General features: G+C 52.6%; 1 protein-coding gene across 1 annotated transcript in view; it reads right to left on the bottom strand.

Moving 5' to 3' along the window:
* LTBP2 (latent transforming growth factor beta binding protein 2) overlaps positions 1–27,419 on the bottom strand; it is a 100,746-nt gene that overhangs the window by 32,215 nt on the left and 41,112 nt on the right. The window contains exons 4-10 of the mRNA XM_004739267.3: positions 20,402–20,592; positions 18,195–18,365; positions 17,444–17,650; positions 16,352–16,629; positions 15,201–15,303; positions 3,965–4,039; positions 720–842 (exon numbers count right to left, since the gene is read on the bottom strand). Of these exons, the coding sequence (XP_004739324.1) occupies positions 720–842; positions 3,965–4,039; positions 15,201–15,303; positions 16,352–16,629; positions 17,444–17,650; positions 18,195–18,365; positions 20,402–20,592 (1,148 nt within the window). The remainder of the gene's footprint in view (positions 1–719; positions 843–3,964; positions 4,040–15,200; positions 15,304–16,351; positions 16,630–17,443; positions 17,651–18,194; positions 18,366–20,401; positions 20,593–27,419) is intronic.

Here is a 27,419-nt window from a genome sequence, read left to right as displayed (position 1 = left end):
CCTTGCCCAAGGAGAGCCGTCTGGGCTGTGGCGTCAGCTCTGCTCTTTGGGGGCGCTCCCAGCCGGGGCCTCTTCCAGAGGGAAACCACAGAGGCTGCTGGAAACAGCTTCCTGGGGGTACACACATGCACACACACAGGCACACAGTGTGTGTGCACACACACACAGACACGGTGCTCATATGACCAGAGACACGTGTGTATTCACGGATGCGGACACATTCAGAGCCACGAGGGACCCCGGGTTTGTGGAAAGGCCTGGGGGCCAGGGGGCAGCGTCGGACGTGCCACAGACAGGCCCTTTCAGGAAGGCCTGTCCGCAGTTCCGTGATCAGGCTGCCAGACTCAGGCCCGGAAGAGGCAGCCACGGCTTGGCCTGACATTGCAGCAAGTACAACAATCTCCCCAAGGTAATGAGGCCGCAGAGGGAACAGAACGGATTAGGGAAAAAACAGAAGTAGAAAATCCCAAACTGCAAAGCCCCCAAAGACAGGCCAAAAACCCAAACCGAAGTGCTAGCTGTCTCCTCTCCAACAGGGGGGTTTGGTTTTTATACACTGGGTACACTGTATACTCTACACTTTGTACTGGGTTGAGACACAGACCCTGGTCTGGGGATGAGGCCTGGGGGAAATGACTGCTCTGGGCCTGGCCGGCGGACCCTGAGGATCCCATCTCGCCTCCCAGTGTCCCCCACCTCCGGTCCCCGCCGACACTTACATACACAGCGGCTCCTGGATGGGTCCAGCATGAGGCCAGGCCCGCAGGTGCACAGGTAGCTGCCTCTGGTGTTCACGCACTCCGAGTCCTTGCACACACTCAGGCTCAGGCACTCGTTGATATCTGCGGGGTTGGAGGAGGTGAGGGAGAGCCTGCTCCCCCCACCCAGGCCTTGGGGAGGGGAGGGCCCAAGGTATAGAACTTCCCAAAGGGACAACAATAAGAGAGCTGCCATCTATTAAGTGTGGTCCCACTCTCCGTGCCTCAGTTTCCTCATTCATAAAATGGGGACTTTTTATTTGTAACTACCAGATGGTCTTGTTAGGAGAAGAAGACAAGACGATAATTGCAAATCACGTAATTCCGCTCACTGGTAATAATGATGGTAATGTCAAGAGCTACTGTTTCTTGAGTGCCTATCACCGGCCAGGCACCATACCACATGCCGGGCACGTGGTACCTCGTTGGGTTCTTACCGACAACTTTATCAAGCAGGTCCCCGTGGCTTCATTTTATAGATGAGGAAACAGGGTCCAGGAGTAACTTGCCCAAAGTCGCTCAGCTAGTGAGGGGCGTGCGGGGGTGCAAACGGGGGGAGCAGATAAGGAGACACTTTGGGTTGGAGTGGGGAGAACCATGTGCTCCGTCCTTCCTCCTCAGACTTCCTGGAGGGCCTCTGCAGCCTCTCCCCTGGACCCCAGATCTCGGGACCATGTCCACTGTGAGCAGTGGGCTCGAGGGAGCCCGGCAAGGACGGGAGGCAGGAGGGTGGAGGCAAGCGCGGAGGGCCAGAGGGTCTGGAGGGCATGTTTCCAGGAGGCCGAGAAGCCTTGGGCAGGCCACACACAGCCTCCGAGACCAATGGATGCTTGTGCTGTTCTTCAAACAAGGGAGTGACATTGGCATCCTTTGTGATCTCAAAAGCATTTCCTTCTTCCTGCCAAGGGGAAATCTCAACCCTCACATTCTAAGCTCCTGAAAGTCTTGGTGATGGTGCCTTTGCGGATGATGGTGAGGGGGGAAGATTTGGGATTTGGGAGGAGCCCCCCACCTCCAGGGCCAGGACACTAGACACAGCGACCCCGTCACCAGAGTCACCCGCTCACCCATAGGCTTCAGGGAAAGTGGCCCTGAGCACGGAATGAAGGGGCTAGAAGATGGCCCAACTGTTCTCTGGCAGGACACCCTGTTGGGAGGGAGGTGCCTGGGGAAATGCCACCGAGCTCTGGGCAGGGGAACAGGCCCATTTGCCTCCGGACTGTGGCCAGAGCGCTGGCTCTAAATCTGACTTGCCTCCTGGAGGGGCTCCTAAGCCCTCGCGCGGTATCCAGTGCCCTTCCCCCCATTTCCGCAGAGCCTGTGGGGGCGCAGGCGGCTCTGATGAGGCCCTGGGATGCCTGTGTTGTCTCCTGTGGCCACACAGGCCGTCCTCCCGCTCGCCCAACCCTTCCTTTGCGTGTGCTCCTCCCTCAGCCGGGGGAATGCCTGAATCTCCTTCAGCTGGTCACCTCGAGTCACTCTTCACGCCCCGGTCAGCTGTCACCTGAAGCTCTTCTCCTACCCTCCCGGTCTGGGAAGGGGCACCCACCATGCCATGCCACGGCACCCAGGGCCTCTTCCTAGCAAGAGCACTTCTCCCATGGTGTGTAATTGCTTAAGCGCCTATATTCACCGGGGGCAGCCATGTTTGTCTGTCGCTGGGTGCTAACACCCAGCCCAACACACGCAGTTCCTGACAACAGCCCCAGCTCGGCCGGTGGCAGGAGAGAATGATGGAGACAGAGAGGAGGTGACGCATGTGGGTGTAGAGGTGGGCAGGTCCCCTCCCAGATATGGAGACATGGGAAGGGGGGAGGTTTAAAGGGCCGGGGGGGTGCTCCTGGGGGTGGGCCCTTTGGCTTCCTGTATCCCTTGGGGCTCAATGGAGGGAGGACCGAGAGCTCCTTTGAGATCCTGGGAATAACTTTAACCCTGTGCACTGGGAAACCTGCCAGGAGGAGAGGGCCCTAGGGACAGTTTAGATATGAATGGCCCTACTGTCCCATCCAAGAGCAAAACTAAAGACCTCTCCACACCCACCATCCTATCTATTGGGCCTCTTTGCCCCCAGGGGAGTCTGACCTTGGGCTGGGTCAGAGGCTGCCCTTTTGCCTGGTCCAAGCTTTATCCATGGGCCAGAAATCCCCTTTGGGCCTGGCACCCCGCAGGCAGACAGCCTAGCTACCCCAGGACTTCCTCAGATCCCTCTCTCCTGGAGAAGCCTCCGGGGGGAAGGGTGCTTAGGAGGCCATCTGGGTCAATGTCCTGTCTCTAACCCAGCTTCATTTCAAGTAAGCCATATAGACAGCACCGTATCCAGTTGTCCAATGGGGAAGCCACCTCAGCTCCCCACTGACCTCTGCCAGCCCCAGGAGCCTCTCCGGGAGAGGCTCTACTCATCTCTCCTACTGCCAGGCCCGCAGCCTACAGGGGCTGCCTGCTCTGAGCCTGAGCTGCTCAGTGGCAGCAGCTGCCCCTCAGTGAGGGTTTCTGGACGCCCCAGTCATCCTGGGCCTACGCACTATCCTCACTGGAATTCCCCATAGTGACAAAGCCGTAGCTGAGCCTGGCTTCCATCCCTCTGTCCCAAGGTGCCTCTGAGCCTTGCCCCTCTGAAATGCAGAGTGTCCAAGACCTCAGTTGGTTAACAGCCTGTCAGCCAGGCCATCTTGGCCAGGGTCCGTGCTTTATGGTCCCCTTTTTCCTCCACCTGTACCTTCCCTCCCCCCGCTCCTGGCTGTGGGAGGTGATTTGTTGGGGGGAGTCCCCAGAGGTCCCCATCAACTCAGGCCGACTAGATCCTGATTCCAAGTCCTCCCATGCCAAGGAGACTGGCCGAGGAGGTGAGGGGATGTGGGGACTGGGACGGCACCTGCACACGCACATGCAGACCCCACAGTTCCAGAGACGCACCTGCCTCAGGTCCAGTGGGGGCAGGTGGAGACCGGAAGAGGGGTGGGCTCAGCTCCCAGGCCCTTTTTGGTTTGCTCTCTCATAATCCCCACAACTTCCTGAGGCCCCTGGAACCAGTAGCCCCAACTCCCAGAAGCCGGGGCTTAGAGGTGCCCAGTGAAGACCACTCAGTGCCACCACTCCTTCTGTCTGGGTGGGGGGTGGGGGAGTGTCCTGGCATCCTCAGGCCTTCATTATCCAACCCCCTCCCTCCCCCCGCCCCAAGCCCAGCTCTGGCCCCGGGTCACCCTTACCTTGGCAGTGAGTGAGATTCAGTCTCTTGTACCCTTGGGGACACTCCAGCTGGCCATTTTCGATCACTGGGGAGGCTGAGGAGTAAAGATAAAGACAGATCTCACTGCAAGGCCCTTGGGCTCCCCGTCACCCATGCTGAACGTGGGGTGCCACCGACTGCATGGCTGTGAGGCCCTGAACCCCCAAGTCATTCCTGTGGGGAGCTGTGCCCCCTTGGCTACAATCCCTTCCCCGGCTCTTACCAGGTTACTCTTAACCCACTTCGTTCCTCCAAGAAACGTCACTCAGCGACTATAGGTCTCATATATGGTTATAACATGACATACAGAGCAAGTAAATGTTGTACATTCCAGTGGAATGAAACTAAATATATTTATTTATTTAGTATTTTGGTTTTGAAGTAATTACACCTCTGTAGGAAGTTACAAAAAATAGTGACAGAGAGGTCCCTCGTGCCCGACACCCAGTTTCTGCTCATGGTTCCATTTTCCGTAACTATAGTTGTTTTCTTAGTTTTTAAACAAACAGATGCAACAATTCACAGTCTAGTCCTAAGTTCAGTTCATTTTGCTCCTCGGTTTTACTGCTGCCATAGCTGACAAGTTATCTCAGCTCAAGATGGAAGAAACTCGCAGTCCATGGCCCGTCGTAGAAAACCAGGCTCTTAGGTTTTCACTCCCTCTCACCAACTGTGTGGCGGGTAACTTTCCATCTCCCCCGAGGCTGGCTAGTTGTTCTTAAAAATGTAAAACACATTGGAAAATGCCAGTTGTCAAGTTTTTTAAATGTGCAAATGGACTTGGTTTACAGCAACAAATCCCAACACGATGAAACCGGGAACTGTTTCCAAACAGCCACTTTCAAAAGGCTCTTCCTGTCGCCCAGCCGCGCCCAGCCGCCTGCCCACTGTTAAGGGCAGACCAAACCCACCAGATGTTTGACTCCAGATTGACCAACAAGGAAATAAGGCTCAGATTCTGGGGCCACTTTCGCATCCTACCTTGATTTCACAACATTCCACCGTACTTTAAAGAGGGGGAAAAAATTGTTTGAAAAAGAAAAACCTATTGACTTAAAAACAGGGAAACGTCTCTATTACTTTGGAGAGAGGACTAGCACATCAGCCTCCTGAGGAATGCTTTGAAGGGTTTTTTCTTTTTCTTTTCTTTCCTTGAAAAGCTCTAGCAGGTAGCAGAGTCCTGACAGCCATCTGTCATCACAGGAAAGAGCAGCAGATGTGGACAGCCATCTGTGTGTGTGTGTGTGTGTGTGAGTTTTTAAAGAATAGCTCCTCAGGACACCTCAGTGGGTTAAGCGGCTACCTTCAGCTCAGGTCATTATCCCAGGGTCCTGGGATCTAGCTCCACGGGCAGGCTTCTTGCTCAGCAGGGAGCCTGCTTCTCCCTCTGCCTTCTCCACCTGCCACTTCCACTGCTTGTGCTCCCTCTCTCTCTCTGACAAATAAATAAAATCTTAAAAAAAAAAAAAAAAAGAACAGTTCATCTACAAGTCTGACCATTTCTTGGCTAATAGCCAGCAATTCTAAAGGAGTACAGGGATTTGCACAGACACTCTTCTGACACAATGTTCCATTAAGAGCCCATTCTACTTGAAAGGTCTTGTTTCATAAAGTGAACCGCGTGATGAATTCTCTAGAAATCTGTCTTCTGACTTTGCCTTCCTCGTGGCGGTGGCCCGCCTCTGATCATGGGCTGTGGTGACGGGACTTCCTGTGCAGCGCCCCCCACCTCTCAGTCCTCATCTGGATTCCCTTTCACTCCAATAACTCATTGTTATTGAAGAAGTCATTTATTGTTACAAATATACGACTTGTGGTTCATCCTTCCCTTAGCAGTATCTTTACAAGAGGATAGTTCTTCATCTATTTCATTGTTGAAATGGACTCTTGCAAATACCGAGGCATATGTTAGAGAGACCTATGCTTTCATCCAATTGTACGGAAAAGGTTGAACATCTTGGTGTTGTCTAAATGTTTTTCTGATCCAGACGGCTTCGCTCTATCGTAAGCTGCTAGTTCCCAGCACGTTATAGACTTGGGGCAAAGTGTGTTATGTAGACACCATATTCCATACAGCCTTCTTGGTCGTTTAGGTCCTGGCCTCCGTTGTGGGTCACACCTGAGAGGCCCTCATTATTTTTATCCGAGAATTGATTACAGGTCAGGGAAGAAGGGGCAGCGTCACATTTTAAAAGTGATCACTTGCAGTGATGTAATTAGTATTATTTCGAATTCTGTTTCTCTGCAGGAATTTTTTTAGAGTCACTTTTCCACTTGGAGAGGGTTGTTTTCCTTCAAACTTGACAACATGATTGAAAAACCCCATAAGCCGGGCACTGTCGTAGGGGATGCATTCATTCCAGAGACAAACACGAGGAGGTGCCATGTTTTCTTGGAGCCCTGCTCTTCCCTGAGGACATGCCACATGTCAGACGTGGCATTTGAGTGTGACATACAGACCAAGTGAGATTGTAAGTTAGTGAGGCTTCTTCATTTTTTTTTAAAGCTTCACTTAAGATTTTTAAGTATTTTTTTTAAAAGATTTTATTTATTTATTTGACAGAGAGAGAGAAAGAGAGAGAGCATGAGAGGGGAGAAGGTCAGAGGGAGAAGCAGACTCCCCATGGAGCTGGGAGCTTGATGTGGGACTTGATCCCGGGATCCCCGGAATCATGACCCAAGCCTAAGGCAATTGCTCAACCAACTGAGACACCCAGGAGCCCCTTCATTTTTTTTTTTTTTTTACATTAAAAAAATGTCAGTTGAATTTGTAATACCTTTTCTCTCTATGGACGACAGTCTCACTCCAGCTTTGCCTGTCGTCCCCCCATGGGGAGACTAGGCTCCAGCCTGGCGGGGGTAAATGAGAATTCTGAACATCCTGACGTCGAGATGGAAGGAGGGGAGTGAGGCTGGGAAAAGGGAGAGCCCCTGGCGTGGAGCCTGGGGGCATCAGGTGAGGGCGGGAAGGAGGCAAGAGTGCAGGGACACTGGGGAAACTCAGAAAGCAAGCTGATTCGATGCAGCCTGCAAACATGAGGAGCAGAAGGTGGGAAAGAATAATGGGAGGCTGATGCCAAGGGGCCGACAAGCAGTGACAAGGGAACATCTGGATGGAGTCATGAGGCCCTTGGTTCACATTATCCTGTTTGCTTCCCACACAACCATCCTGCAAGGCCGGGATCATTATCCGCATTGTCCAGACTAGGAAAGTGAAGCTCAGAGGGGGCCCAGTAGGGGGTGGAACCCCAGCCTCTGGCAGCAGAGGCCACATCCCTTGCCTGTCGCTCTGCTGAAGGCAGGTGAGAGAGAAGGGGCCGGAGGCCAGGGCAGCACCATGATGGCAGGAGGGAAACAGGAATAAATTTCAAAGCCACTGTCCTGGATGAAATTCCCATTTTGCCAGCAACCCCTACTGGATCCCAAAGAAGGCCCTCGGACCCTGCTCTGCACCTCCCAGAGGCCACCTGCCAGCTTCTGGGAGACCAAGTGCAGTATCCAATCTGGAAAAGTCAGCTTCAGGCTCATCCGGGGACAGCAGGCTGAAGTCCAGACAGCCATGTGGAAGGAGAACCTTGGCTCGCGTAGAACTCAGCACCCACCCTCCATCCCAGGCATGCTCCTGGCAGCCTCGAGCTGTGTGATTCACAGCAGGTAGCTGGGGGGACCGATGCCACAGCCTTTGCCACCCACGCTCACTAGGTCACCTCCCAAGCCCTCCCAACACGCTCAGGCCTTTCCTCGCCATGGCACTTAAAATGCTGGTCCATCTCCCCTGGGAAAGGGTCAGCTCCATGAAGACAGGAACCTTGTCTTCATCATTGCTACATCTCTAGAGCCCAGCACAGCATGTGGCGCACTATAAGCACTCAATCATATTTTTTTGGTAAGCCCAGTGTGAGACTTGAACTCATGACCCTGAGATCAAGACCTGAGCTCAAGACCTGAGCTGAGATGGAAAGTCAGATGCTCAATGGACTGAGCCACTCAGGTGCCCCTTGCGGCCCACAATTAAACCGGAATGAATAATAAGAGTAAACGTTAAAATAGCACTTACTATGTGCTAGACTCTACTCTAAAGTCCTTTCACGTATCAGCTTATTTAATCCTTATAATAGTCCTCGAAGGGACTTACTAATATTTCCCCCACTTTATGGAGGAGCAAACAGAATAACTTTAACCCTGTGCACTGGGAAACCTGCCAGGAGGAGAGGGCCCTAGGGACAATTTAGATATGAATGGCCCACTGTACCCTCCAAGGGCAAAACTAAAGACCTCTCCACACCCACCATCCTGTCTACTAGGCCTCTTTGCCCCCAGGGGAGTCTGACCTTGGGCTGGGTCAGAAGGCTGCCCTTTTGCCTGCTCCAAGCACTTTATCCATGGGCCAGAAATCCCCTTTGGGCCTGGCATCCCCCAGGCAGACAGCCTTGCCACCCCAGGACTTCCTCAGATCCCTCTCTCCTGGAGAGAGAGGCACAGAGGGGTTAGGAAACATGCCCAAGGTCTCCCAGCTGGTGGGTGGAGCTGGGATTATGAACCTGGGCAGTCTGCCCCCAGAGGATAGATTCTGAACCACTCCTTTCTCTCGTCTCCAAATACATAAATGAAAGAACTCATGCCAAGCCTCAGGAGTTGTCCAGGCAAGAATCCGAGGGTCTGCAGGCTACAGGATACCTGTGCCCATCAGGGAGTAGATTACCCTTTTGGGGAACTTCTCTTCCCTTGTTTTTTTTTTTAAGATTTTATTTATTTGTCAGAGAGAGAGAGAATGAGCACAGGCAGGCAGAATGGCAGGCAGATTCAGAGGGAGAAGCAGGCTCCCTGCGGAGCAAGGAGCCTGATGTGGGACTCGATCCCAGGACACCGGGATCATGACCTGAGCCGAGGCAGCTGCTCAAGCAACTGATATCATTGCTTAAACATGAGATCAGGAGAGCAAATGGGAAAAGCAAAAGCAGGGATACCCAGGAGGAGGTCAGGAGATGGGCAGGAGGACTGATGGTCAGAGATGGCCAGAGGACTATTAGAAGCTGCGAAAATGCCCCACAAGGTCTACCACTGGAGTGCCAAGCAGAAAGAATGAAGACAATGGGGCAGAACCCGCACCACCCCTCACGGCCCCTGCGCTGACACAAGGAGGACATGGGGGTTGGGAAGAAGACAGAAGTGGATCTAGGAGTGGCTGAAGCTATGTTTCCCATGGGTGCTTCGAAGAGACACGTGGAGAGCTGCCAGCGACCTTGCAGTTGGGCCTCTCAGGCCTGAGAAAGGCCGAGCAGTGGCCGAGGGGTCAGCTGGGATCACCCCCAACTCCAAGGAGTCTGAGCATCACAGAATGCCCGCGAAGCCTGTGGGGCAGACGTGTGCACCTTTCCTGGTACAGAAACATGGCCACGTGGGCCAGAACCTCAGGTTCTCTGGTCCCTGACCCCAGCCCTGTCCCCTTACTGCTGCACCCAGACTAGCTCACACACCGGGGAAGGAAGTGGAGGGGCCCCTGGCTGTGGCCTGAGCCTGCCCTGTGGACTCTCCCCGTTGTCTGCCGGGACTCCCAAGGAGGCCTCATCCAGGACAAACTAATTCCTGGAGACAGTTTTGGCCCTGACTCTACAAGAGAGTTCGGGGAAGAAATGGTGGAGACATATGTCTGGCCACGGGGCTGTTTACAAGCCATGCTGATCTCAGCCTGTGATGACAGATGGCCCCAGCAGGGAGCTCTGGAGGGTACCCTGCCACACATCTCTCTGCCAGAAGACAGACAGACAGACAGACAGAAACACACACAACCCGGATGAGACTAAGCTCAATGCACCGGGGCACGTGAGCGGACTGGAGCTGAACCTAGATGTGTAAACCTCTGGGGAGGGGGCCAGTAAGCAACAAAAAACCTTCTAGCCCCCCTCCCCCCCCCCCCCCACAGAGCAGTGGAAGGAGTGTGGGTTCTGGGGCAGCCAGACCCCATCGCATTCCTGGCTCCGCTCTACTTGTGTGACCCAAAGCGCGTTTCTTAACCTCTGTCAGTCTTAACTTTTTCCTCGGTGGAAGTGGGGACAGAAACTCAGTTTCACGGGTTGTGAAGGTCAACTTCACTGAGAAATAATCAAGGTCAGACTGAAGCTAGCCCCATGCCTGGGGGTCCCTGTAGATGCTCCCTAAGACTTACTTCCTGCTTCTTGCTTCCCTTCCCTTCATTTCCCGTTCCTTCCTTCCTTCCTTCCTCTCACACTCCTCACTCCTTCCTTCCAGCAACACAGTTTCAAGGCTAGCAGGCAGGCTGCTGCCCCTCACTGGCTAGAGACACTTGGGCAAGTTACTTAACCTCTCTGTTTCCTTATCAGTAAAAGGTAGGTGACAATTCCTTCCTGGGGGCTACCGTGAACAGTAAAAAAGCCTGCAAAACTCTGAGCACGATCCTTGTCGCATATTGGTGATTATTATAAGGTTCATGATTCCAGATTTTCCTGCTTGGTAAAGTCCTAATGGATCCCCCCACCCCCTGCCCCTAATCCCTTGCCAACCCAGGATTGTGGAAATCCCACCCAAAGTTGACTGCTTCCCTGGGGGCAGCATGAGAGCCAAAGTGAGTGTCTTGGTCACCACAAGCAGTCAGGTGGAGAGGGGTCTGGTCAGACCCTTGGCTCAGACAGGTGTCACTCCAGACAACCCCTCCGCAGCCCTCCATGGACCTCTCCGGGCCAAACATGCCACGTGTTGGTGACCCCCGTCCTGGGTAAGGAGGGCACTGACTTGAGCTGAGGCACAATTCCCTGGAGGCCTCAAGTCCCTTGGAAGAAGCTCTCAGAACATCCCTGAGCCAAAGAGACACTACTTTTCTTCAGCCCAACAATTGTAAATCTGAAAAATCCCATCTCTTGAGGGCAGGAGACTGGCGTCTTAGCCAGAGTCCTGGAGAACAGGAGCCCCACCCCAGCACAGCTGTTCCCTAAGCCGGGGTCCTCTAGCGGAGAAGATTCCCCAAGCCAAGTGGGCAAGCAACAGCTTCGGAGACAGAGCTCAGGCCAGTTAGAGGCCGGGGTCTCAGATCACGTAGACACAACTTCTTCACCCCAAGATGAAGACGGTCACACCCAACCCCCCAGAGACGTGGTGAGGACGCAGTGGAACGAGGAAGCACTTAGCATGGTGCCTGGCACACGGCTGCTAACAGCGATGGTGAAGAAAACAGTGTCGCTGCTGGGACTTGCCCCATGCTCCCCGCTCCAAATCTTGTCGGCTGCCTGCATCTCCTCACACGCACCCCCTGGGCAGGGGCTGGCCTCACAGGAAACGGTCCTGTGGGCAAGGGCACTGGCAAAACCAAGGCAAACCAAAGCTTGCTTTCTACTGAGGGTTTCCAGCACATTTTCAGACACATACATATGAACCTCCATTCCCTCAAAAATCAATATCCTTTCCAGCTCCTTCTACAAACCATTCTCAGCAGGCATCCTCGCCCTGGTGGGGAGCAAAGTCCTTCTGGGGTTTTGATAAGCTGCGGTCTTTAAGTAAGCTCCTTGTGCTCAGTTTCGAGTTGAGTTCTGCTCACCAGAAACACCCTCACATTAGCTTTAGTCTTCCAGAACCACACGGAACAAGCCTACTGGCTCCGCCCTGGTACAATTCGTCCAGCACATCTGTGAACTCTCAGGTCTGAGCTGCAGGTTGCTGCCTGCCTGTAGCCAAGCCCCATCTTCTTGAGGGATGTTGTCCTTCATGCACATGTAGTTCATGAAACACGACCCCGGGCGGCCCCCTCCTGGCTGTGAACTGTGTGTCTGAGGTCCTGGTGTTTGTTGTCTTTGGGTAGGCTCAAGTCTCCCCAGTCAGCTGAAAGTGAGACACACTGATTTGAAGCTTTGCTCCCCTGCCCTGCTGTGTGACCTTGGACAAGTTGCTCAGTCCTCTCTGAGGTTCATCTTCTTCATTTGTCAAGTGGGGATAAAGACGCTTAGCTTGCACATGGTTGTGATAATTTCATGGGATCGGGCTGGTGGGGAGCCGTCATAGTGCGGAAGTTCAGCAAGAGGTGGCCATTGTTGTTTTTAAGAGGGAAAGATGCAGAGCTCCTTGAAAGGGCGGAGCAAGAGAAGCAGCAGTCCCTGGAGGGAGAGGAAGGGGCTGGGTTTGGAGGTGACCTCATCCCATGCCAGGCAGACGGACAGAAGATCTCGTGGGGAACAGCTGGAGGCCACCACTGCAGGCTGAGAGCAGGGTGCCAGCCCCGCCTGCCCCCGCGAAGGGGCCCGGGGGTTGACACAGCCTGTGCCAAGCCAGATGGGGCAGCAGCCAACTTTCCAGTCAACCCAGATGTCTGTCTTTCTCAGACAAAAACTCTAAAATGTGGCCTCAATCAAAGTGGCTTTGATTGCTGTGCACTCTTTGGACCCTGACAGAGGCCCTGAAAACTCCTGAGGATCAGGAAGATGGGGCTCAGGCGAGTCCTGGAAGGTCAGCGGCATCCGTGACCCAGAGTGAATGGAGAAAGAAGGGAGGGAATCAGAGGCGGACCTGACTTGACTTCTTGAGCCATCTCCATAAGAAAGAGAGCACTGGACAATTTTTTTCCAGAAGAAAAGAGATATGTCTGTGCCATGTAAATGAGACTTCAAGGCAGTCCCTTTCTTCATCAGAAATAGCATCGTTCTGCAGGGGCCTTCTTTGATAGTTGGGTCTGGACCCTCAAAAGCAGACTGACTTAGGGTCAAAAAAGTGACTTAGGGGAAGCCATGAAGTCACATAGTTCCCTAGCTGCTGGCTTTATGACTCTCTTCCTTCCCAATTCTGCCAGATGACCTTGTTGGGGATGACAAAGCCCTTTCCTGAAGGACACAGCCTTATTTCATCAGAGGAGACTTAGAGGCTCAGAGGGGCAAAGCCACCAAGCCTGGGAATGTTCTAGAACCCAGAAGTCCTGCCTGCCTTGCCAACCATTCCCAAAGCCACCCCAGCAGCTCACCTTTTCTTCCTCTGACTCTTGCACGGTAGCTTGCTTGTCGTGCCTACTTAGAGATACATCCCCAACCCCCGGCCCTAGGCTCAGGCACAGAGCTAGGTATCTGGCACGTTATCAACACAAACAAGGTTCATGGTGTCTTGACCTTTCTCTATACAATGCCCAGCTGCACTGTAACGTGTTGTAAGTGTTTACATTCCCTGGTCTTTGTGATTTCTTGCTCAGTGTGCTGGAATGTTTGACATTCCAGGGTTTGCACCCTGGTGCCTGGCTTGCTGAGATGTCCTGAACACAGTAGGGGAGGGGGTTGGGGAGTCACTAACTGGGATGGGGTGGAGGTGAGGGCACAGCCTTGGATGTGCTGTACTCCAGGAAGAGTCCCTCACCCTCCTGGTCTTACCTGCATCTGTGATTTCCTTGGGTGGTTAAGCTCTTCCCCTTCTCTTTGGCCTCCTCTAATAATCCTTTAGATCTCATCCCGGATGCCCCCCCCCCAATAAGAAGCTTTCCCTGATCCACAAATTTGAGCTAGGATCCACTACCCCACAGCGAATAGATGTGCAGGTTTTCCACTGCACAAAAGCACCATATCTCAGAGAATCGCTGGCATCTCAGATATTTATTTGTAAAGACTGTTTTGAACAAAGGAAGTGGCACCTTCCTCTAATTTGTAAAAAGGTGCTATAGGACCTCTCTGTGTTCCTGGTTCTGCTGTGTTTACACAGCATTTGGCATTTGTCTACTTAGTGCTATCTGTATACGCCCCCCTTGAGGCCCTCCCCACCCCAAGCCCCCAAGCTTGGAGAAAGGAGGCACTACTTCTACCCCAGTCTCCACTGTCCTTCCTGGGCCTGCACACCAGGAGCACTTCAAATGGGTAATTCGTTAATGTAAATATCCGTGGACTGAATGGAATGTGGGATGTGAAAGTCTCAAGGGTGTGCCTAACCAGGAGGAAGAAGGAAAAGAGCGGGGAAAGGAAAGTGGCGGGACAACTCTGGCCTGCAGGGGGAGATGCTGAGCAGTTCAAGGCCCCCTCCTGCACCCCCCTAGCCCCCCCCAACCACCCCGCCATTTTCCTTCAAGGAGGGCTACTTTGAAGCAATACCAATCACAGCTTCTGTTTACTGCCCGAATGTTAAGCACATGCCTCATCTATTGGCCACAGCAGCCCCGCGGTCTCCACAACCCTTTCTATGACCATCTCCACCCTACAGACTGGAGACGGCACAGAGCCGAGGTCAGCCGGCAGAACTGGGCCCGGGACCTGCTCCACGTTGGGTGCTCAAGTCTGGAAGCTTACTGCTAGCTTCCAAGGCTTCACCCAAAGCCCCAGCACGCTGTAAAACCGTCCGCGCTTATTTTTAACCACAACCAAGTCTGAAGTTAGGAATAGCCCTGTCCCTCCCACCTTTGGGCGCCAGGCCAGGCCCCCTACAAAGAGCCAACTCACCAAGTCGACTGTTGACAGGAAAAAGTAATCCAAGCCAGGCCCCGGGCCCAGGCCCCAGGAGTGGGGCCAGGAGGGAGAAGACACGCTGAGCGGACAGAAGTCGTACTCAGGCGCAGACCCTCATACCCACCTCCCAACCGTAAGATCAAGACCTAGGAGAACAGCATGAACGGGCATTTTGCTGACTCCCAAATAAATCCTCAGTGCTTGGCACACACAAGGCACCTGGTTAATATTTGCCGAATAAATGAATGAAGGAGCGAATGAATGAATGGATAAACGTAGGCTTTTCCCACCATTCAGAAGAGGGCGGGACACTGGGTTTCCCATATCCCAAGGCAGAGGACCCTCTGGGACAGACCTCCAGCCCTGACTGGGTGAGGAAACAGGAGGTGAGGAGGTGAGGAGGTAGCCTGGAGGCCCCTCCAGGGAGAGGACCGGGGAAGCACTGAGTCACTAAATCCAGACCACTGGGACCCTGAAGCCTGGGCAGGGGGATATGTAGAAGGGGCCCATCATGGGATGAGATCCCTAATTTGAGCAGGAACAACTGGCATGAGAGAAGAACCCCTCCCAGGCAATCAGAGAGAACAGAGAGCCCAGGCTGCACCTGGGCCCGAGCCATCTGAGCTGTCAGGGGCGGTAGCCACCAGCCTGAAGCACCCTCAGAGCACATCTGGAAAGCCTGCCCAGTTTGCCAGCCTGTTCTCCCTGCCTGGCCTCTGAGACCCTGGTGGGAGATGAAGCAGAGCCCAGGCCTTAGGAAAACTTCACCCCAAACCCTGCACTCTGGCACCTAGCACTCACCTGGTCTGGGTGGACATGGGGCACATGAGGTCACCCCCCAGAAAGCTCCCACACTGCCACAGCAGTCCTCTTGGGCAGTCAGCTCCAGCAAGGGGTTGGCACACTGGAAAAGAGGCCATGGACACCTATCACACCCTGTTCCCTTCCCTGCTATGCACAGAGCCATCCCAGGAAAACCCAAGGTGAGAGCTCAATCCCAATGTCCTGCTACAGGGATGCCTCATCCAAGGGAGGAGAGGAGAGAGTCAGGGGGTACCCCGGAAGGAAGCCGAAAACCTGTAGTCCATTCCATCAAACCCTAAATGTGGGGGGCAGGCACACCCAGATAAGGAAAGATCTGCTCCATGCAGGTCTACAAGCTGTCCCCCTCCATGTCCCCAGCCCACAGAGGGTCCCAAAGGATGGGCTTTCCTCCATCAAACTCCACAGAACTATGGGGTCACCCACGATGCAAGTCTTCCCCATGAACAGGATGTAGGCTCAGGGACACTGCAAACTGAGAGCCGGGGAGGATCTGGGGACTCAGAGTCCTTATCCCTTGGCCACTCGCTACCTCCTCCAGTTCCTTAACCTCAGGAGGGGTTTCTGGAAACACCAATATGCAACTCCAACAAAAGCCATCCGAGGTCTGGCTTAGCCCTTATTTTTAGGTGCCTAGACTCAGAAAAACTCCCCTGATTTCCCATCACTGACTATGGATGGCTCCAGGGGGGGTGGAGTATCTCATCTTTTACCCCCAAGGCTTTAGGGTTTAATCTGCTTTTTCTAATTTCACATCTCTGTGACCCCCAGTCTCAACTGAATACCATACTCTCTCTCGTCTGTTCTAATAGCCCTACTGTCCGTGTGCCGGAAGGCCAAGGCTCTGCTTCAGGATAGGCCAGGGTTTACTGGGGGCAGCGATGCTGGTGCCCTTCTAGAGGGGGACCCTTTTGGGGTCTGGAACTGACAGGTGTCCAGTGGATCCCAGGTGGTAAGGAGGCATCCCCTCGGTCACACAATTTTATGCTCTGCATTTTCCACACGGGGAATAGAAGACTCGGCAGACATTCATTCCGTAAGGATGAGGAGCAGAGAGAAGGGGCAGAGTGAGGGGCAGTCACTGACTATTCTGGAAGCCCAGAGGGCTGAGGTAGAGGATGCATTCTCACCTGTCCATTCACAGAGCTCAGATAGCAGCGGCCCAGCCGTCCCGGAGGCCTGGGTGCTGCTGGGGGCCGTGGCTGGGGGACCTCTCCAGACCGTGCGGGGATGCTGTTGCTGTCCCAGTGGCTGTGGCGGGGGCTGGCGGGGAGCCAGGGCGAGGATCTGGTCTCCACGCTGTTCTCCTCTGGGGCCTCGCCCCGCACCCGAGCCACCTGATGGACCTGCACGGAGGCCTCCGGCGGGTGGTGGATATGCACCTTCACCAAGGAGGGGTTCACGGAGGCTGGGCACAGGGGCTGGGTCAGAGCCGGGCAACAGGGCCCCACCTTCTGAAGAGGGCCCAGCACCCCTGGTTCTCTATGTCTCCCCCAGGTTGTCCCTCCATCTCTCCACTCTATTCAATCCCAGAACAGCTCCCTCGTGAGGACAGGATGGAACTCAGACTCCCTCCCACTGCACCTTCCAAAGAAGGGCCTTCATGCTCAACCTCCAAACTAGTTATCGATTCTACCTCCTGCCACGATCCTGTACCATCCTTGAACTCTGGCCCGATGGACACAGCAGGGCCCCACATTCACCCCGTGGCTCACCCTGGTCCCTGTGTGCAGGATCCCCTTCCCACGCTCTCTGCTTAGTCAAAGGCTAGCCACCCATTAAGGCCAACTGAAGCCCACCTCCTCCTCTCAGCCTTCCGGAGGACAGCTGGGGGGCCCTCCAGCCCCTGACCTCCTAGGGAAGTCTGTATTCTTGGTGCCCTTTCTTTACTTGGCACCTGGGAAATGACATGTTTTCTATGATCGTGTTCTCCTTCCTACCCAGCCCCGCTCTCTCGTCCAGGGCTGAGGCTTCCCTGAAGGCAGGAAACTGCCTTTATACTTTAAAAAAAAAATCTCATCCGTAGCACCCAGTAGGAGGCAAGGACAAAAAAAAAAATATATATATATATATATTGAAGAATTGGGAGGAAGGGCGAAGGGAAGTTTAGGAGATGAAATTGCCGCCGGGGGCCAGCGAAGGAGGGAGGTCTGAATGGTGGCTACTTCCCAACGAAGCCGGCACCCCCTGTGACCCAGGGCAGCCCCCAGCCCCACACTCACCCAGCTGGTTGGAGAGAGGCAAAGTGAAGGTGGACTGCCTCAAGGGGCCTTCTTGCAGGACCCCATTGCGGGACCCCCTCTGCAGAGACCCCGTGTCCAACTTTGGAGAGGGCAGGTGGCAGAACTTCCCGGTGGCATTGGTGGGACACCAGCACTCGTCCCGGCCGATGCAGCGGCCTCCGTTCAGGCAGGGGATCTGGCAGAAATCTACAACAGCGATCTCAAGGTGACTGGTGGGTAGAAGAACATAGCAGTGCCCTGCACAGGGCCAGCGAGTGACCACGAGGAAGCAGGGGGAGCAGGAACTCCCATCTGGATGGCCTGGGGAGCCCAGCACACCCTGAAATGTAGGGACTTTCCAGGAGGCTGGGAGTGAGGAAGGGTAGATAATAGCCAGCCCTTGCCTTCCTAAAGGGCCTTTTCATGCAGTCCTGGGACCCCACAATAACCTGGGGGACAGGAGGGTTGGGGCACTGCTAAATCCCTCACTTCTCCATGGAGGAACCATGGATTCAGGTGGGTTAGGGGACTTGCCTAGAGTCACACAGCTAGGCCATCACAGAGCTGGGAGAGGCCTCAACATTCTGTGTGACTGGGGACAACTCACGGAAGCCACAGTGTGAGAGTAGCAGGCTTCCTTTCTGCAGAAGTTCTGGGCTCCTGCCCAAGACTGGGCCTGTCCCTCTGGCCACCCTGTCTACCCACTCCCTCCCCAGGGACTGGGAACCCCCTGAGTGGGGGAGGGACTCACAGATGCGGAAGCCAGACTTGGGGTCATGCCCGTGACCTCCCTGGCTATACAGGGTGGTGGTGTCACCACGCTCACAGCTGTTGGAACAGTGTCCATGGGCACAGGTCTGCTTGCAGATGGTGGGAGTGAAGACGATCTTGATCTTCTTGATTTTCTCAGTGAGGTTCAGCCCTGCAGAGAGAGGGCTTGGGTCCAGGGGGCAGGGCTGAGAGGCACAGCTGTGACCTCCAGAGGCTGGTTAGAAGGCCCGTGGGGTCAGGGGTGAATCCATCCCAAGGGCATTTGCTAAGTACCTACTGGAAGCAAGGTCTTATGGTGGGGGACAGGGTACCAGCTCGCAAAGGTCATGGTCCAGCATGTATCGAGGGGTGCCAACGTGCAACCACTAAGCTTGTCTTTGTGCACCTTCACTCTTACCCTTCTTGGGGGAGTACTCTTGTAGGCTGACTCTTTAGATATTGCTCTTTTTGTAGGTTACAATGGCTAACTGTTGACTATGTTCCCATATCCAATCTGATATCTATTTTACAGTTAAGGAAACTGAGGCCCAGAGAAGGTTGGGTTGCCCCACATCACACAGCTAGCAAGTGCCGCAGCTGGGCTTAGAACCAGAGGGCAGAAAACTGACCATGGCTGTGACTTGCCAGAGAGGAGATTTCGAAGAGAAAGGGAGGAAGACAGAGCCTACGAGAACGACTAGAGTCCGACTGTGGAGCCCCCCCCCGTTGCCGGAACAAGGACGGGCACTCTAGTGGGTAGGTAGTGGGAAGCCTTTGAAAGCTTTCAGTGAGAGATCAAAGAGGACGCGTGGGGGGACCGGTGCCCTCCCTGCTGCAGTGGGCAGGGGCACGGGGAGGCGGGGACACCAGCTGGGAGGGCACCGCAGCCACGCAAGCTGCTTCTGTAACCAGGTGGCGGCAGTGGAAATACAAAGGAGGGGTATTCATTCAGTGTGGGGAGCCCCGGGCGGGAAGCCAGAGGGAGAGGGCTTGAGGAGGGAAGTGTGTGTGTGTGTGTGTGTGTGTGTGCGCGTGCAAGTGTGTGTGAGAATGGTAGCCAGAACCAAGTGTATCTGCTGATGTTCTGGGGGGATGGGTCAGGCTGAAGAGGGAGGACAGAGCTGTGGGGGTTGGACAAGGGATGGTCTAGTGTTCTAGAGGAATCAAGACGCGGGACACTCCCTTTTCAAGATGGCAAGAGAGGAGGTCATGGACTACAGAAAGGAATGAGTACTGACAGGGATAAACCTCGAAAACATGATACTAAGTTACAGCAGACACAAAAGGCCACTTATTGTGCAGGTTCTGCTAGGACACGTCTACAGTAAGCAAATCTCTAGAGACAAAGCAGGTTAATGGGGCCCGGAGTTTGGGGGAGGGGGAAGGAGGCTTTATGGGTACAGGGTTTCTCTGGGGAGTGATGACAATGTTCTAGAATCAGATAGTGATAGCAGTTGCACAAAATCATGAATACACTAAAAATCACTGATGTGTACACTTTAAAAATGGTTAATTTTAGGTGAAATTCACCTCAGCGTTTAACATGGAAAGAAAAGAAAGAAGGTGGGCTCAGGCAAGGGTTTAGGTGAGGGAGTGGTGTGCACCATGGGCAGATGTATAGCAAGGTGAGGATCTCTCCAAGGTGTGGCAGGCGTGTCCATGTTCTGGGGGGAGGGGACGTGGGGGCAGCTTGGAGTCGCTGCTCTGAGGGACGAGAGGAAGGGAGAGAGACAGACAGACAGACAGAGACAGAGAGGGAGCAGGCACAAAGAAAGGACTGCTGGGCAATGACCAGAATGTGCCAATGCATGAACCCACAGGGATGCTCCGTTGTCTCCTCTGGAGAGCCGAGGCCCCGCTGTGGGTGCTAAGGAAGAAACTGCCCAGGCAGGTTCAACCCGAGGGCCTCGGGTTGCAGGAAGGAAGCCGTGAAAGGAGCAGGGTCAGGGAGGTGAGGTTCGTGGCTGGTTGTGAAGGAAGCAAAGGCAGGATGTGTGACAGAGGCAAGGTCCCCCCTCAGCTGATTTGGGACCCTTGCAGCCTGGCACAAGACAGGCACTTGGCGACTGCGGGTTGATGGGCCGAGAGGATGAGGGACAGGCGAACTCCGCCCATCCGTGAGAGTGGAGGGGAAGCAAACGTGGGGACAAGACGGCCAGAGATTGAGATGCCCTGCTCCTCTAGGACCCTGAGACAGGGTCACCTTACCCCAGGGGGATGACGGGTGGTCCAGATACGCTGCCTGCTGGGCGCCATCCCTCCGCTCAAGGCCTGGCCCTGCGGGCAGGGCGTTGGAGGTGAGCTGACCGCTGGCTGCGGTGGTTGGGTAAAGCCGGACAGTCCGGGACAAGCCCACGTGCCGCTGGGAGGCCTGGGTCTGGCTGAGCCCACTCAGGGTCCTGTGGAGATAATCGTAGAACAGGGGTTGACTGCCTAGAAGCAGCGTTGCTGGGTCCTCTGTCCCCCTCGGGCCGCCTACCCCCCCCCCCCGCCTCCGTACTAGGAGACTGCCCTCTGTGTGGCTGCCTTCTCTCTACCCCTGCACAGTGGCTCAGGGGTGCGGAGGTGCCCTGAGGTAGGGGGAGCGAGGTAAGGCCCACCATTTGGTTCTGTGAGAATGACTATCGCCTGTGTGGAATAGCCAGCCATTTGCTGGGTTATCCTGGGCAAGTCACAGCTTCTCTGGGCCTCTGGGGCCCGTGACCATAAAAGGAAGGTGTGAGACCCATCCCGTGTGACTCTGACATTCTGAGTGTCTTTGAGACTCTGAGGGACCAACCTCTGCCCCCAAACTGAGTCCTGCCCCCAAGCTGATCCCCTGCCACTTCTTAATTCAACCCTTAACACAAATTACCTGTGGAAATGGTGCCCAACTAATACTCATTCACAGATTGGTCTGGGGGCAGGGCCTGGACTCTCCCACTCATTTCTTTTCATTGTAAAAATAATATAACAATTTTCAAGGAAAAAAACCTCCTTCGTCATCCCCCTGCCCCACGGAGCGAACACTCTGCACGTTTCCATTCAACCTTTGCTCACATACATGTTCGTACCCTATTGTCATCCCGTGTAGACACAGCTTAAACCCTGATTTTTCACTTAACATTAGATCATACTTCATTTAACCCCAGTTTTCACATTTATCATCTCAATTCAGATGAGAGTCTAGCTGAAGACAAATCACAATTTATTCAGACATTTGCCTGTTACATAGATTGTTTTTAATTTTTAACAGCAAACATACTTACGTCCACCTAAGTACAGCTTTTTTTCCTTCTGTGAAAATATTCCTTTAGTAAATGGGGGATTCATTATATTATTTTGTATTTTTGAAAAATACTTAAAATACACATTTAAGGAGGATTATTCTTTTAGAATGAATTCTACAGACTAGAATGACCATATTGAAGGGTATAAGGAAAAGGTTATAAACATTTATGGCTCTAGGTACACAATGGTGCACTGTTTTTTGAAAGGTTGTATCAAAATGTATAAATGTACCACTCAGAGCGCAACCTCGACATCCTAATGTATTAACAAATTTTTTATACATCTCTAGTTGAATAAGTATAAAATGATAGTTCACTGTTGCCTTTTCTCTCCTTTCTTTATTATTTCTGAGCTGAAATGGTCTTCATGTATCTATTTACCACTTTGGAAACTTTCTTTCTCACATCCTTTGTTATCTTTTTTTTTTTAAGTTTTTATTTACTTGTTTGACAGAGATCACACGTAGGCAGAGAGGCGGGTGGTGGGGGAGGGGAAGCCAGCTTCCTGCTGAGCAGAGAGCCGGAAGCGGGGCTCGATCCCAAGACCCTGAGATCATGACCTGAGCCGAAGGTAGAGGCTTAACCTACTGAGTCACCCAGGCGCCCCCATCCTTTGATATCTTAACTATTTGAACTGTCTCATGAATTTGAAGGTGTTATTCGTGGGCTTATAATCAGGCCACTCTACGAGGTCGCCTCCATGGTCAATATCCTGTCACTTCACAGTGTACCACGGACCACTGTATATGACGGTGTCTGCACTGCAGCGAGTGGGAGCGCATTGTGGACAGTGAAGCTGAGGGAGCAGTTCCTGGCTCAAAGTTAGACAACCAGTAAATCAGGGCCCTGCGATTCCAACCCAGAGCATCCTGACTCCTGTGCCCCCTAACAGAGCCTGCGACAGAAGCTCAGCCTAGGAGTATCCGCTCAGGTCTGGAGGGCGCTCCTTCCCCCAGTAGGTCCCTCCTTCTCCCAGTAGGTCCCAACCCCAGCCTTTCCACTGTATTCTTGCCCAAGTGGGATAGGTGTGGGCCCCTCTCCTTCTGCTGTCTCTACTCCAGCTCTGTTGACCCTGGTGCCTAGGCCAGGAGCAAGCTTCCTCTTATCCTTTCCTGGCAGAAGCCAAATCAGGAGAGATGTCAGTCATGGGTACCCCAGTACTTCCCTAGGCAGTGTTTAGCCCTCCCTGAGGCCCCTTTACTCAGAGCTTGGCTCCCATAGGCTTTTTTTTTTTTTTTAAGATTTTATTTATTTATTTGACAGAGATGGAGAGAGCACTAGCAGGGGAAGTAGCAGGCAGAGGGAGAGGGAGAAGCAGGCTCCCCGCTGAGCAAGAAGCCTGACATGGGACTTAGTCCCAGGACCCTGGGATCATGACCTGAGCCACCCAGCGGCACCTCCCATAGGCTTTAATGCTGCTCTTCCTTCCAGGGTCACCAGCAGCAAATCCTTACCCTGATAGGCCCCAACCACGCCTCACCCTGCTTCCTGAGTTTGGGGTCTGGAGTGGGAGAGAGGACCGATCAGCCACTTGAGAAGTTCTGGGACCTGTAATGGGCCAGAATTGAGAGCCCAAACCTCAGGCACCTGCTCATTTCCAGGAATAGATCAGCACAACCAGCTGGAGCAGAGAACAAAGTCCTTTCCAGAGCTTCCCAGAGTGTGCCCGAGAGAGGGGGTTTGGGGGGAACTGGTGGGTGGTGGGAGACCCCTCCTGCTGGCACCAGGCTGGGGCCATGGCTCAGCTTAGTGCCAGCATCGCAAACCACCCTAGAAAGATGAAGGGAGTAGCTCATGTTCTGCCCAGTTCTGCACTTTTTGAACTTGGCCAACGAAGATCTCCCCAGTTGGGTCAAGATGGAAACTCAAAGGCTTCTTTCTTGGTAGTTTGTTGTCTTTGTGGTCACTGCTGTCACTTGTTTCTCTAACAGAACTCAGTGCTGATGGCCCCAAGATTCCCAAGTTTAAATCCTAAGGCCAGTGGTTAATGTTGCAGGGAAGAAAAAAGCCACCGCCAACAAAGAAACTCCTATGTTCGAACCCTAGTTGTAGATAGGACCTGGCTGTACCGACCCAAGGGAACAGGATTCGGCTAGGCAAATGTCAGTTCGTCCTCTTCTAGCTGGATGGCCTGAGCAAGTCATGAAGCTCCTCTGAGCTTCAGAATCCTGTTAGTAAAAGTGGGAAGAGCGAAGCCACGTCATGGGGCCGGAGAGAGGACTAAGAGCAAGAGCGAGGCCATGTGATTACTTTGCAAATGTAAGTAAATAGTCGTAAGTTGAAAAATATGCCAGAATTTTAAAACCGCATGAATGACAACAAAAGAAGTGCTAGATGCAGTTCAGACAAGCCACTGAAAATTCTTCTTCATCTAAGGGGAATGAAAGATTCCCCAAAACACTTTGTTATACTGTCCAAGCATCCTTGTATGTAAAAGGCCCAGTGCTCAATCTGGTGTCCACACATTTTTAACAACCGGAGCCTCCTGAATCCAATCCACTGTCATCTACAGCTGGGATGGGGATTTGAGGTTAAATGACAGAAATCAAAAGTTCTGCCTTGTCCGAGGGGCTCACAGCCGAGTAAAGGAGGAAGCTCCAGTTCTTTGAGAGTTTCTACCTCTTCTACCAAAATTACCCTGTAAGGCAACCCCCATCTCCCTTCAAAGCTCCAGCTCAGTCCTTAGAGTTGGGTGGGGAGGCCCCCAATGCGAGGAGGGGATCTCTAGCTGGTTGCCTGTGCCATCAGCACCTAGAAGGCCATAGGCAGCTGGGATGGGGTGCACATTGCACTGTGGAGTTTGTAAGCCCCGTAGTCTGGCTTTGTGCTATCTTTGCACTCATTTCCCTTAAGTGATTCACAAGCCTTTAGCAAGAGCCCAGTTGCCTGCACATCCTAGTCTCAGGTCGGCTGGGGGTGGGGGACATCAAGGAAAGGGTGTGGCGCCAAGTTGGGCCCAGGGTGGTCTAAAGAAGCAGTGCCCCCTTAAGGACAAGAGTGGTAACAACAGAAGCAATCAAGACCTTCATGGAGGAGACTTTCTTGGACCACAGCCCCCCATAGCAGAGGCTCCATCTACTCAGCCTTGGAAGAGCTGCTTTGGTTTCATCAACGAAAGTGGTTCTTGGACGTTCCTGGCACAAGAAGAGAATTTGCTATCTCTCTGGGATTGTTCCAGGCAAGTCCTGGCGAAGCAGCCACAACGGACCAGAACAGCTGTCTCTAGACATTAGGATCGTGTGGATCAGGAAAATTTTGAAACAAATGTAGGGGAACAACATAAAGTTGCCAAACTTTTGTTTAGGTAAGTAAGAAATTCACACACACACACACACACACACACACACACCCCTACCATTTATTACCCCCATAATTCCATGGAAGAAAAGATGTTTCAATGCCCAAAAGAAACATTTGAACAATCCTAACTTCATGGAAACCTCACCACATTGACTATTTTCTTCATATCTTCATGGACCAGTGAAAAAAAATCATGACAGGCTGGCACCAAACCAAAAGGAAAACCACTGATCTACAATCTGCTCTCGTCTGAGGGCTTTGGGGGCTCTTTTGACCAATTTGGGAGAAGAGAAAAACAAACAAACAACAAACTTCCTGTCCCTGCTGGCTGGGATCTTTGGGTCTAAGTGAAAACTGCCCAAACAGTGCAGACCCACAAGGATGTCACTCAGTTCCTTGTGCTGTGCCCACATTCTGCCATCCTGAAAATATATTTAAACCCCGGTTTTCAAAAGCAACTGCGGAGATAAATGGGTGAGAGGCACCCTGCCCTCCACCCTGTCCAAGTGCCCCCTGGGCCTGGAGGGTCCATGCTATCTACTTTACAAATTGGTCTTCCAAATACTGTTTTGTTTGTAGAGGCTTTTGCTGCTAAAAGAAAGTTTAAAAGCCTCACTGCACGGTGCATAGAATAATTAGAGCTACGTCTATTGAGGACAGAGCCAGATACTTTTTTTTTATCTTTTATTTGTATAGATTTTATTTATTTGAGAGAAAGGGAGAGTGAATGAGTGGGAGAGCATGTGAGCAGGCAGGGGGGAGGACCAGAGGGAGAGAAAGACTAGCAGACTCCTCGCTGAGCAGGGAACCCCATGCGGGCTTGATCCCAGGACCCTGGGATCGTGACATAAGTCAAAGGCAGATGCCTAACAGACTGAGCCACCCAGGTGCCCCAAGCCAGATGCTTTAAATGCATCATCTTAACCACATTATTTTATTGCATAGTGCAAGTAAGTTGCAGAATAACATGGACAGTATGCTTCCAGGTTTGTGTCTTAAGAGAAACTTCTCTTTCCCCCTATAGATATTTATACAGGCACAGGAAAGATCTGGAAGGATCTGTAAACAGTGGCTGCCCCTGTTTCTACATTTTTGGAATTTTTTTCAGTAAAACATTTTTACAGTAAACACGTGTCATTTCATAATAAAAATAAATCTCTTTTCCACAGCAGCTCCATTTTATAGATGAGGAGAGTGAGGTTCAGGAAAAGCATGGTAAATGTGTACAAATAAGTTGAACCCAAAGTGGACATGATGGCTAACAGAGCTACAGGAATTCATATGTCAGAAAGACCACAGCATCTGAGCTGGGGCTTAAGAGAGGGGTAGGGTTTCCATAGTCCAAAATGAAGAGGAAGACATTCCAGCTAAGAAAAATATTATAAGATTGGGGTGCCTGGGTGACTCAATGGGTTAAAGCCTCTACCTTTGGCTCAGGTCATGATCCCAGGGTCCTGGGATTGAGCCCCCCATCGGGCTCTCTGCTCAGCGGGGAGCCTGCTTCCTCCTCTCTCTCTGCCTGCCTCTCTGCCTACTTGTGATCTCCGTCTGTCAAATAAATAAAGAAAATCTTAAAAAAAAAAAAAAGGAAAATATTATAAGACAACCCCTGGAAGGGGGAAGCATGGGCCTTTTTCACAGGAAAAAAAATACAAATGTTTCCTAAGCACATGAAAACATGCTTATTCTTTTTTTTTTTTTTAAAGACTTTATTTATTTACTTATTTTAGAGAGCGAGAGAGAGCAAAAGAGAGTGTGAGCAGGGGGAGGAGCAAAGAGGAAGGGGAGGGAGGGAGAAAGAATCTGAAGTGGGCTCCCTACTGGTCACCGAGCCTGAAGCCAGGACGCTGAGATCATGACCTGAGCGGAAACCAAGAATGAGGTGCCCACCTGACTGAGCCACCCAGGCGCCCTGAAGATATGCTCATTCTGGGATGTGCTCATGAAAACTACTCTGAGATAGTATTTTTAATCCATTAGATGAGCAAAAATTCAAAAGTTTAATAACAGACTAATCTGGCGAGATTGTACTGAAACAGGCACTCTCAAATGTTGCTGCAGGTACCTGAACTGATACAGCCCTTAGGAGAGCAATTTGGCAATGTCTCGCCCCACTGAGTGCATCGATGCTTTGCTCTGACAGTTCTAGCTCCAAGATGTTGCTGCAGACAGAGCTGCCATGTAGGCAACTGTAGCCACCCTGCCCCGGTCCCCTTTGTAGCTGGTGTGCTTCCCACAGGCTGCATGGGAGTCTTTCTCTAGGGGATTGAGGGCAACCACCTGACAAGCCCTGCCCATCACCAATGTCTGCCAAGACAAGACCTTCCCAAGCCTGGCCCCTTGCCTCCAGGGGGTACAATTCTGCAAGCTCCATCTTCAGTCACGCCTTGCCTTGATTTCTTTGGGATCAATCCTTGCTCTTTCCACTTTCCCATTCTGCTTCCCTTCCTTGTCCATCCCCCAATAAATCACACACTGGAAGCCTCATCCCAGCTCCACCTCTAGGGGAGTCTGACCTAAAACACTTGGGAATGTCCAAAATGATGGATGAACAAGATTATTCATAGCAACACTATTCTGTAGTAGCAAAATATTTTGTAAGGAATAGAAACAAGATAAATGTCCTCCAGTAGGAGATTGGTTAAACAAACTAGGAT

Source organism: Mustela putorius, unplaced genomic scaffold, assembly GCF_011764305.1.
Source record: "Mustela putorius furo isolate JIRA1106 unplaced genomic scaffold, ASM1176430v1.1 tig00000129_pilon_pilon_pilon, whole genome shotgun sequence".
Lineage (NCBI taxonomy): Eukaryota > Metazoa > Chordata > Mammalia > Carnivora > Mustelidae > Mustela > Mustela putorius.
The sequence above is the reverse complement of the archived record's forward strand: the minus strand, read 5'-3'. Positions and strand labels throughout refer to the sequence as shown.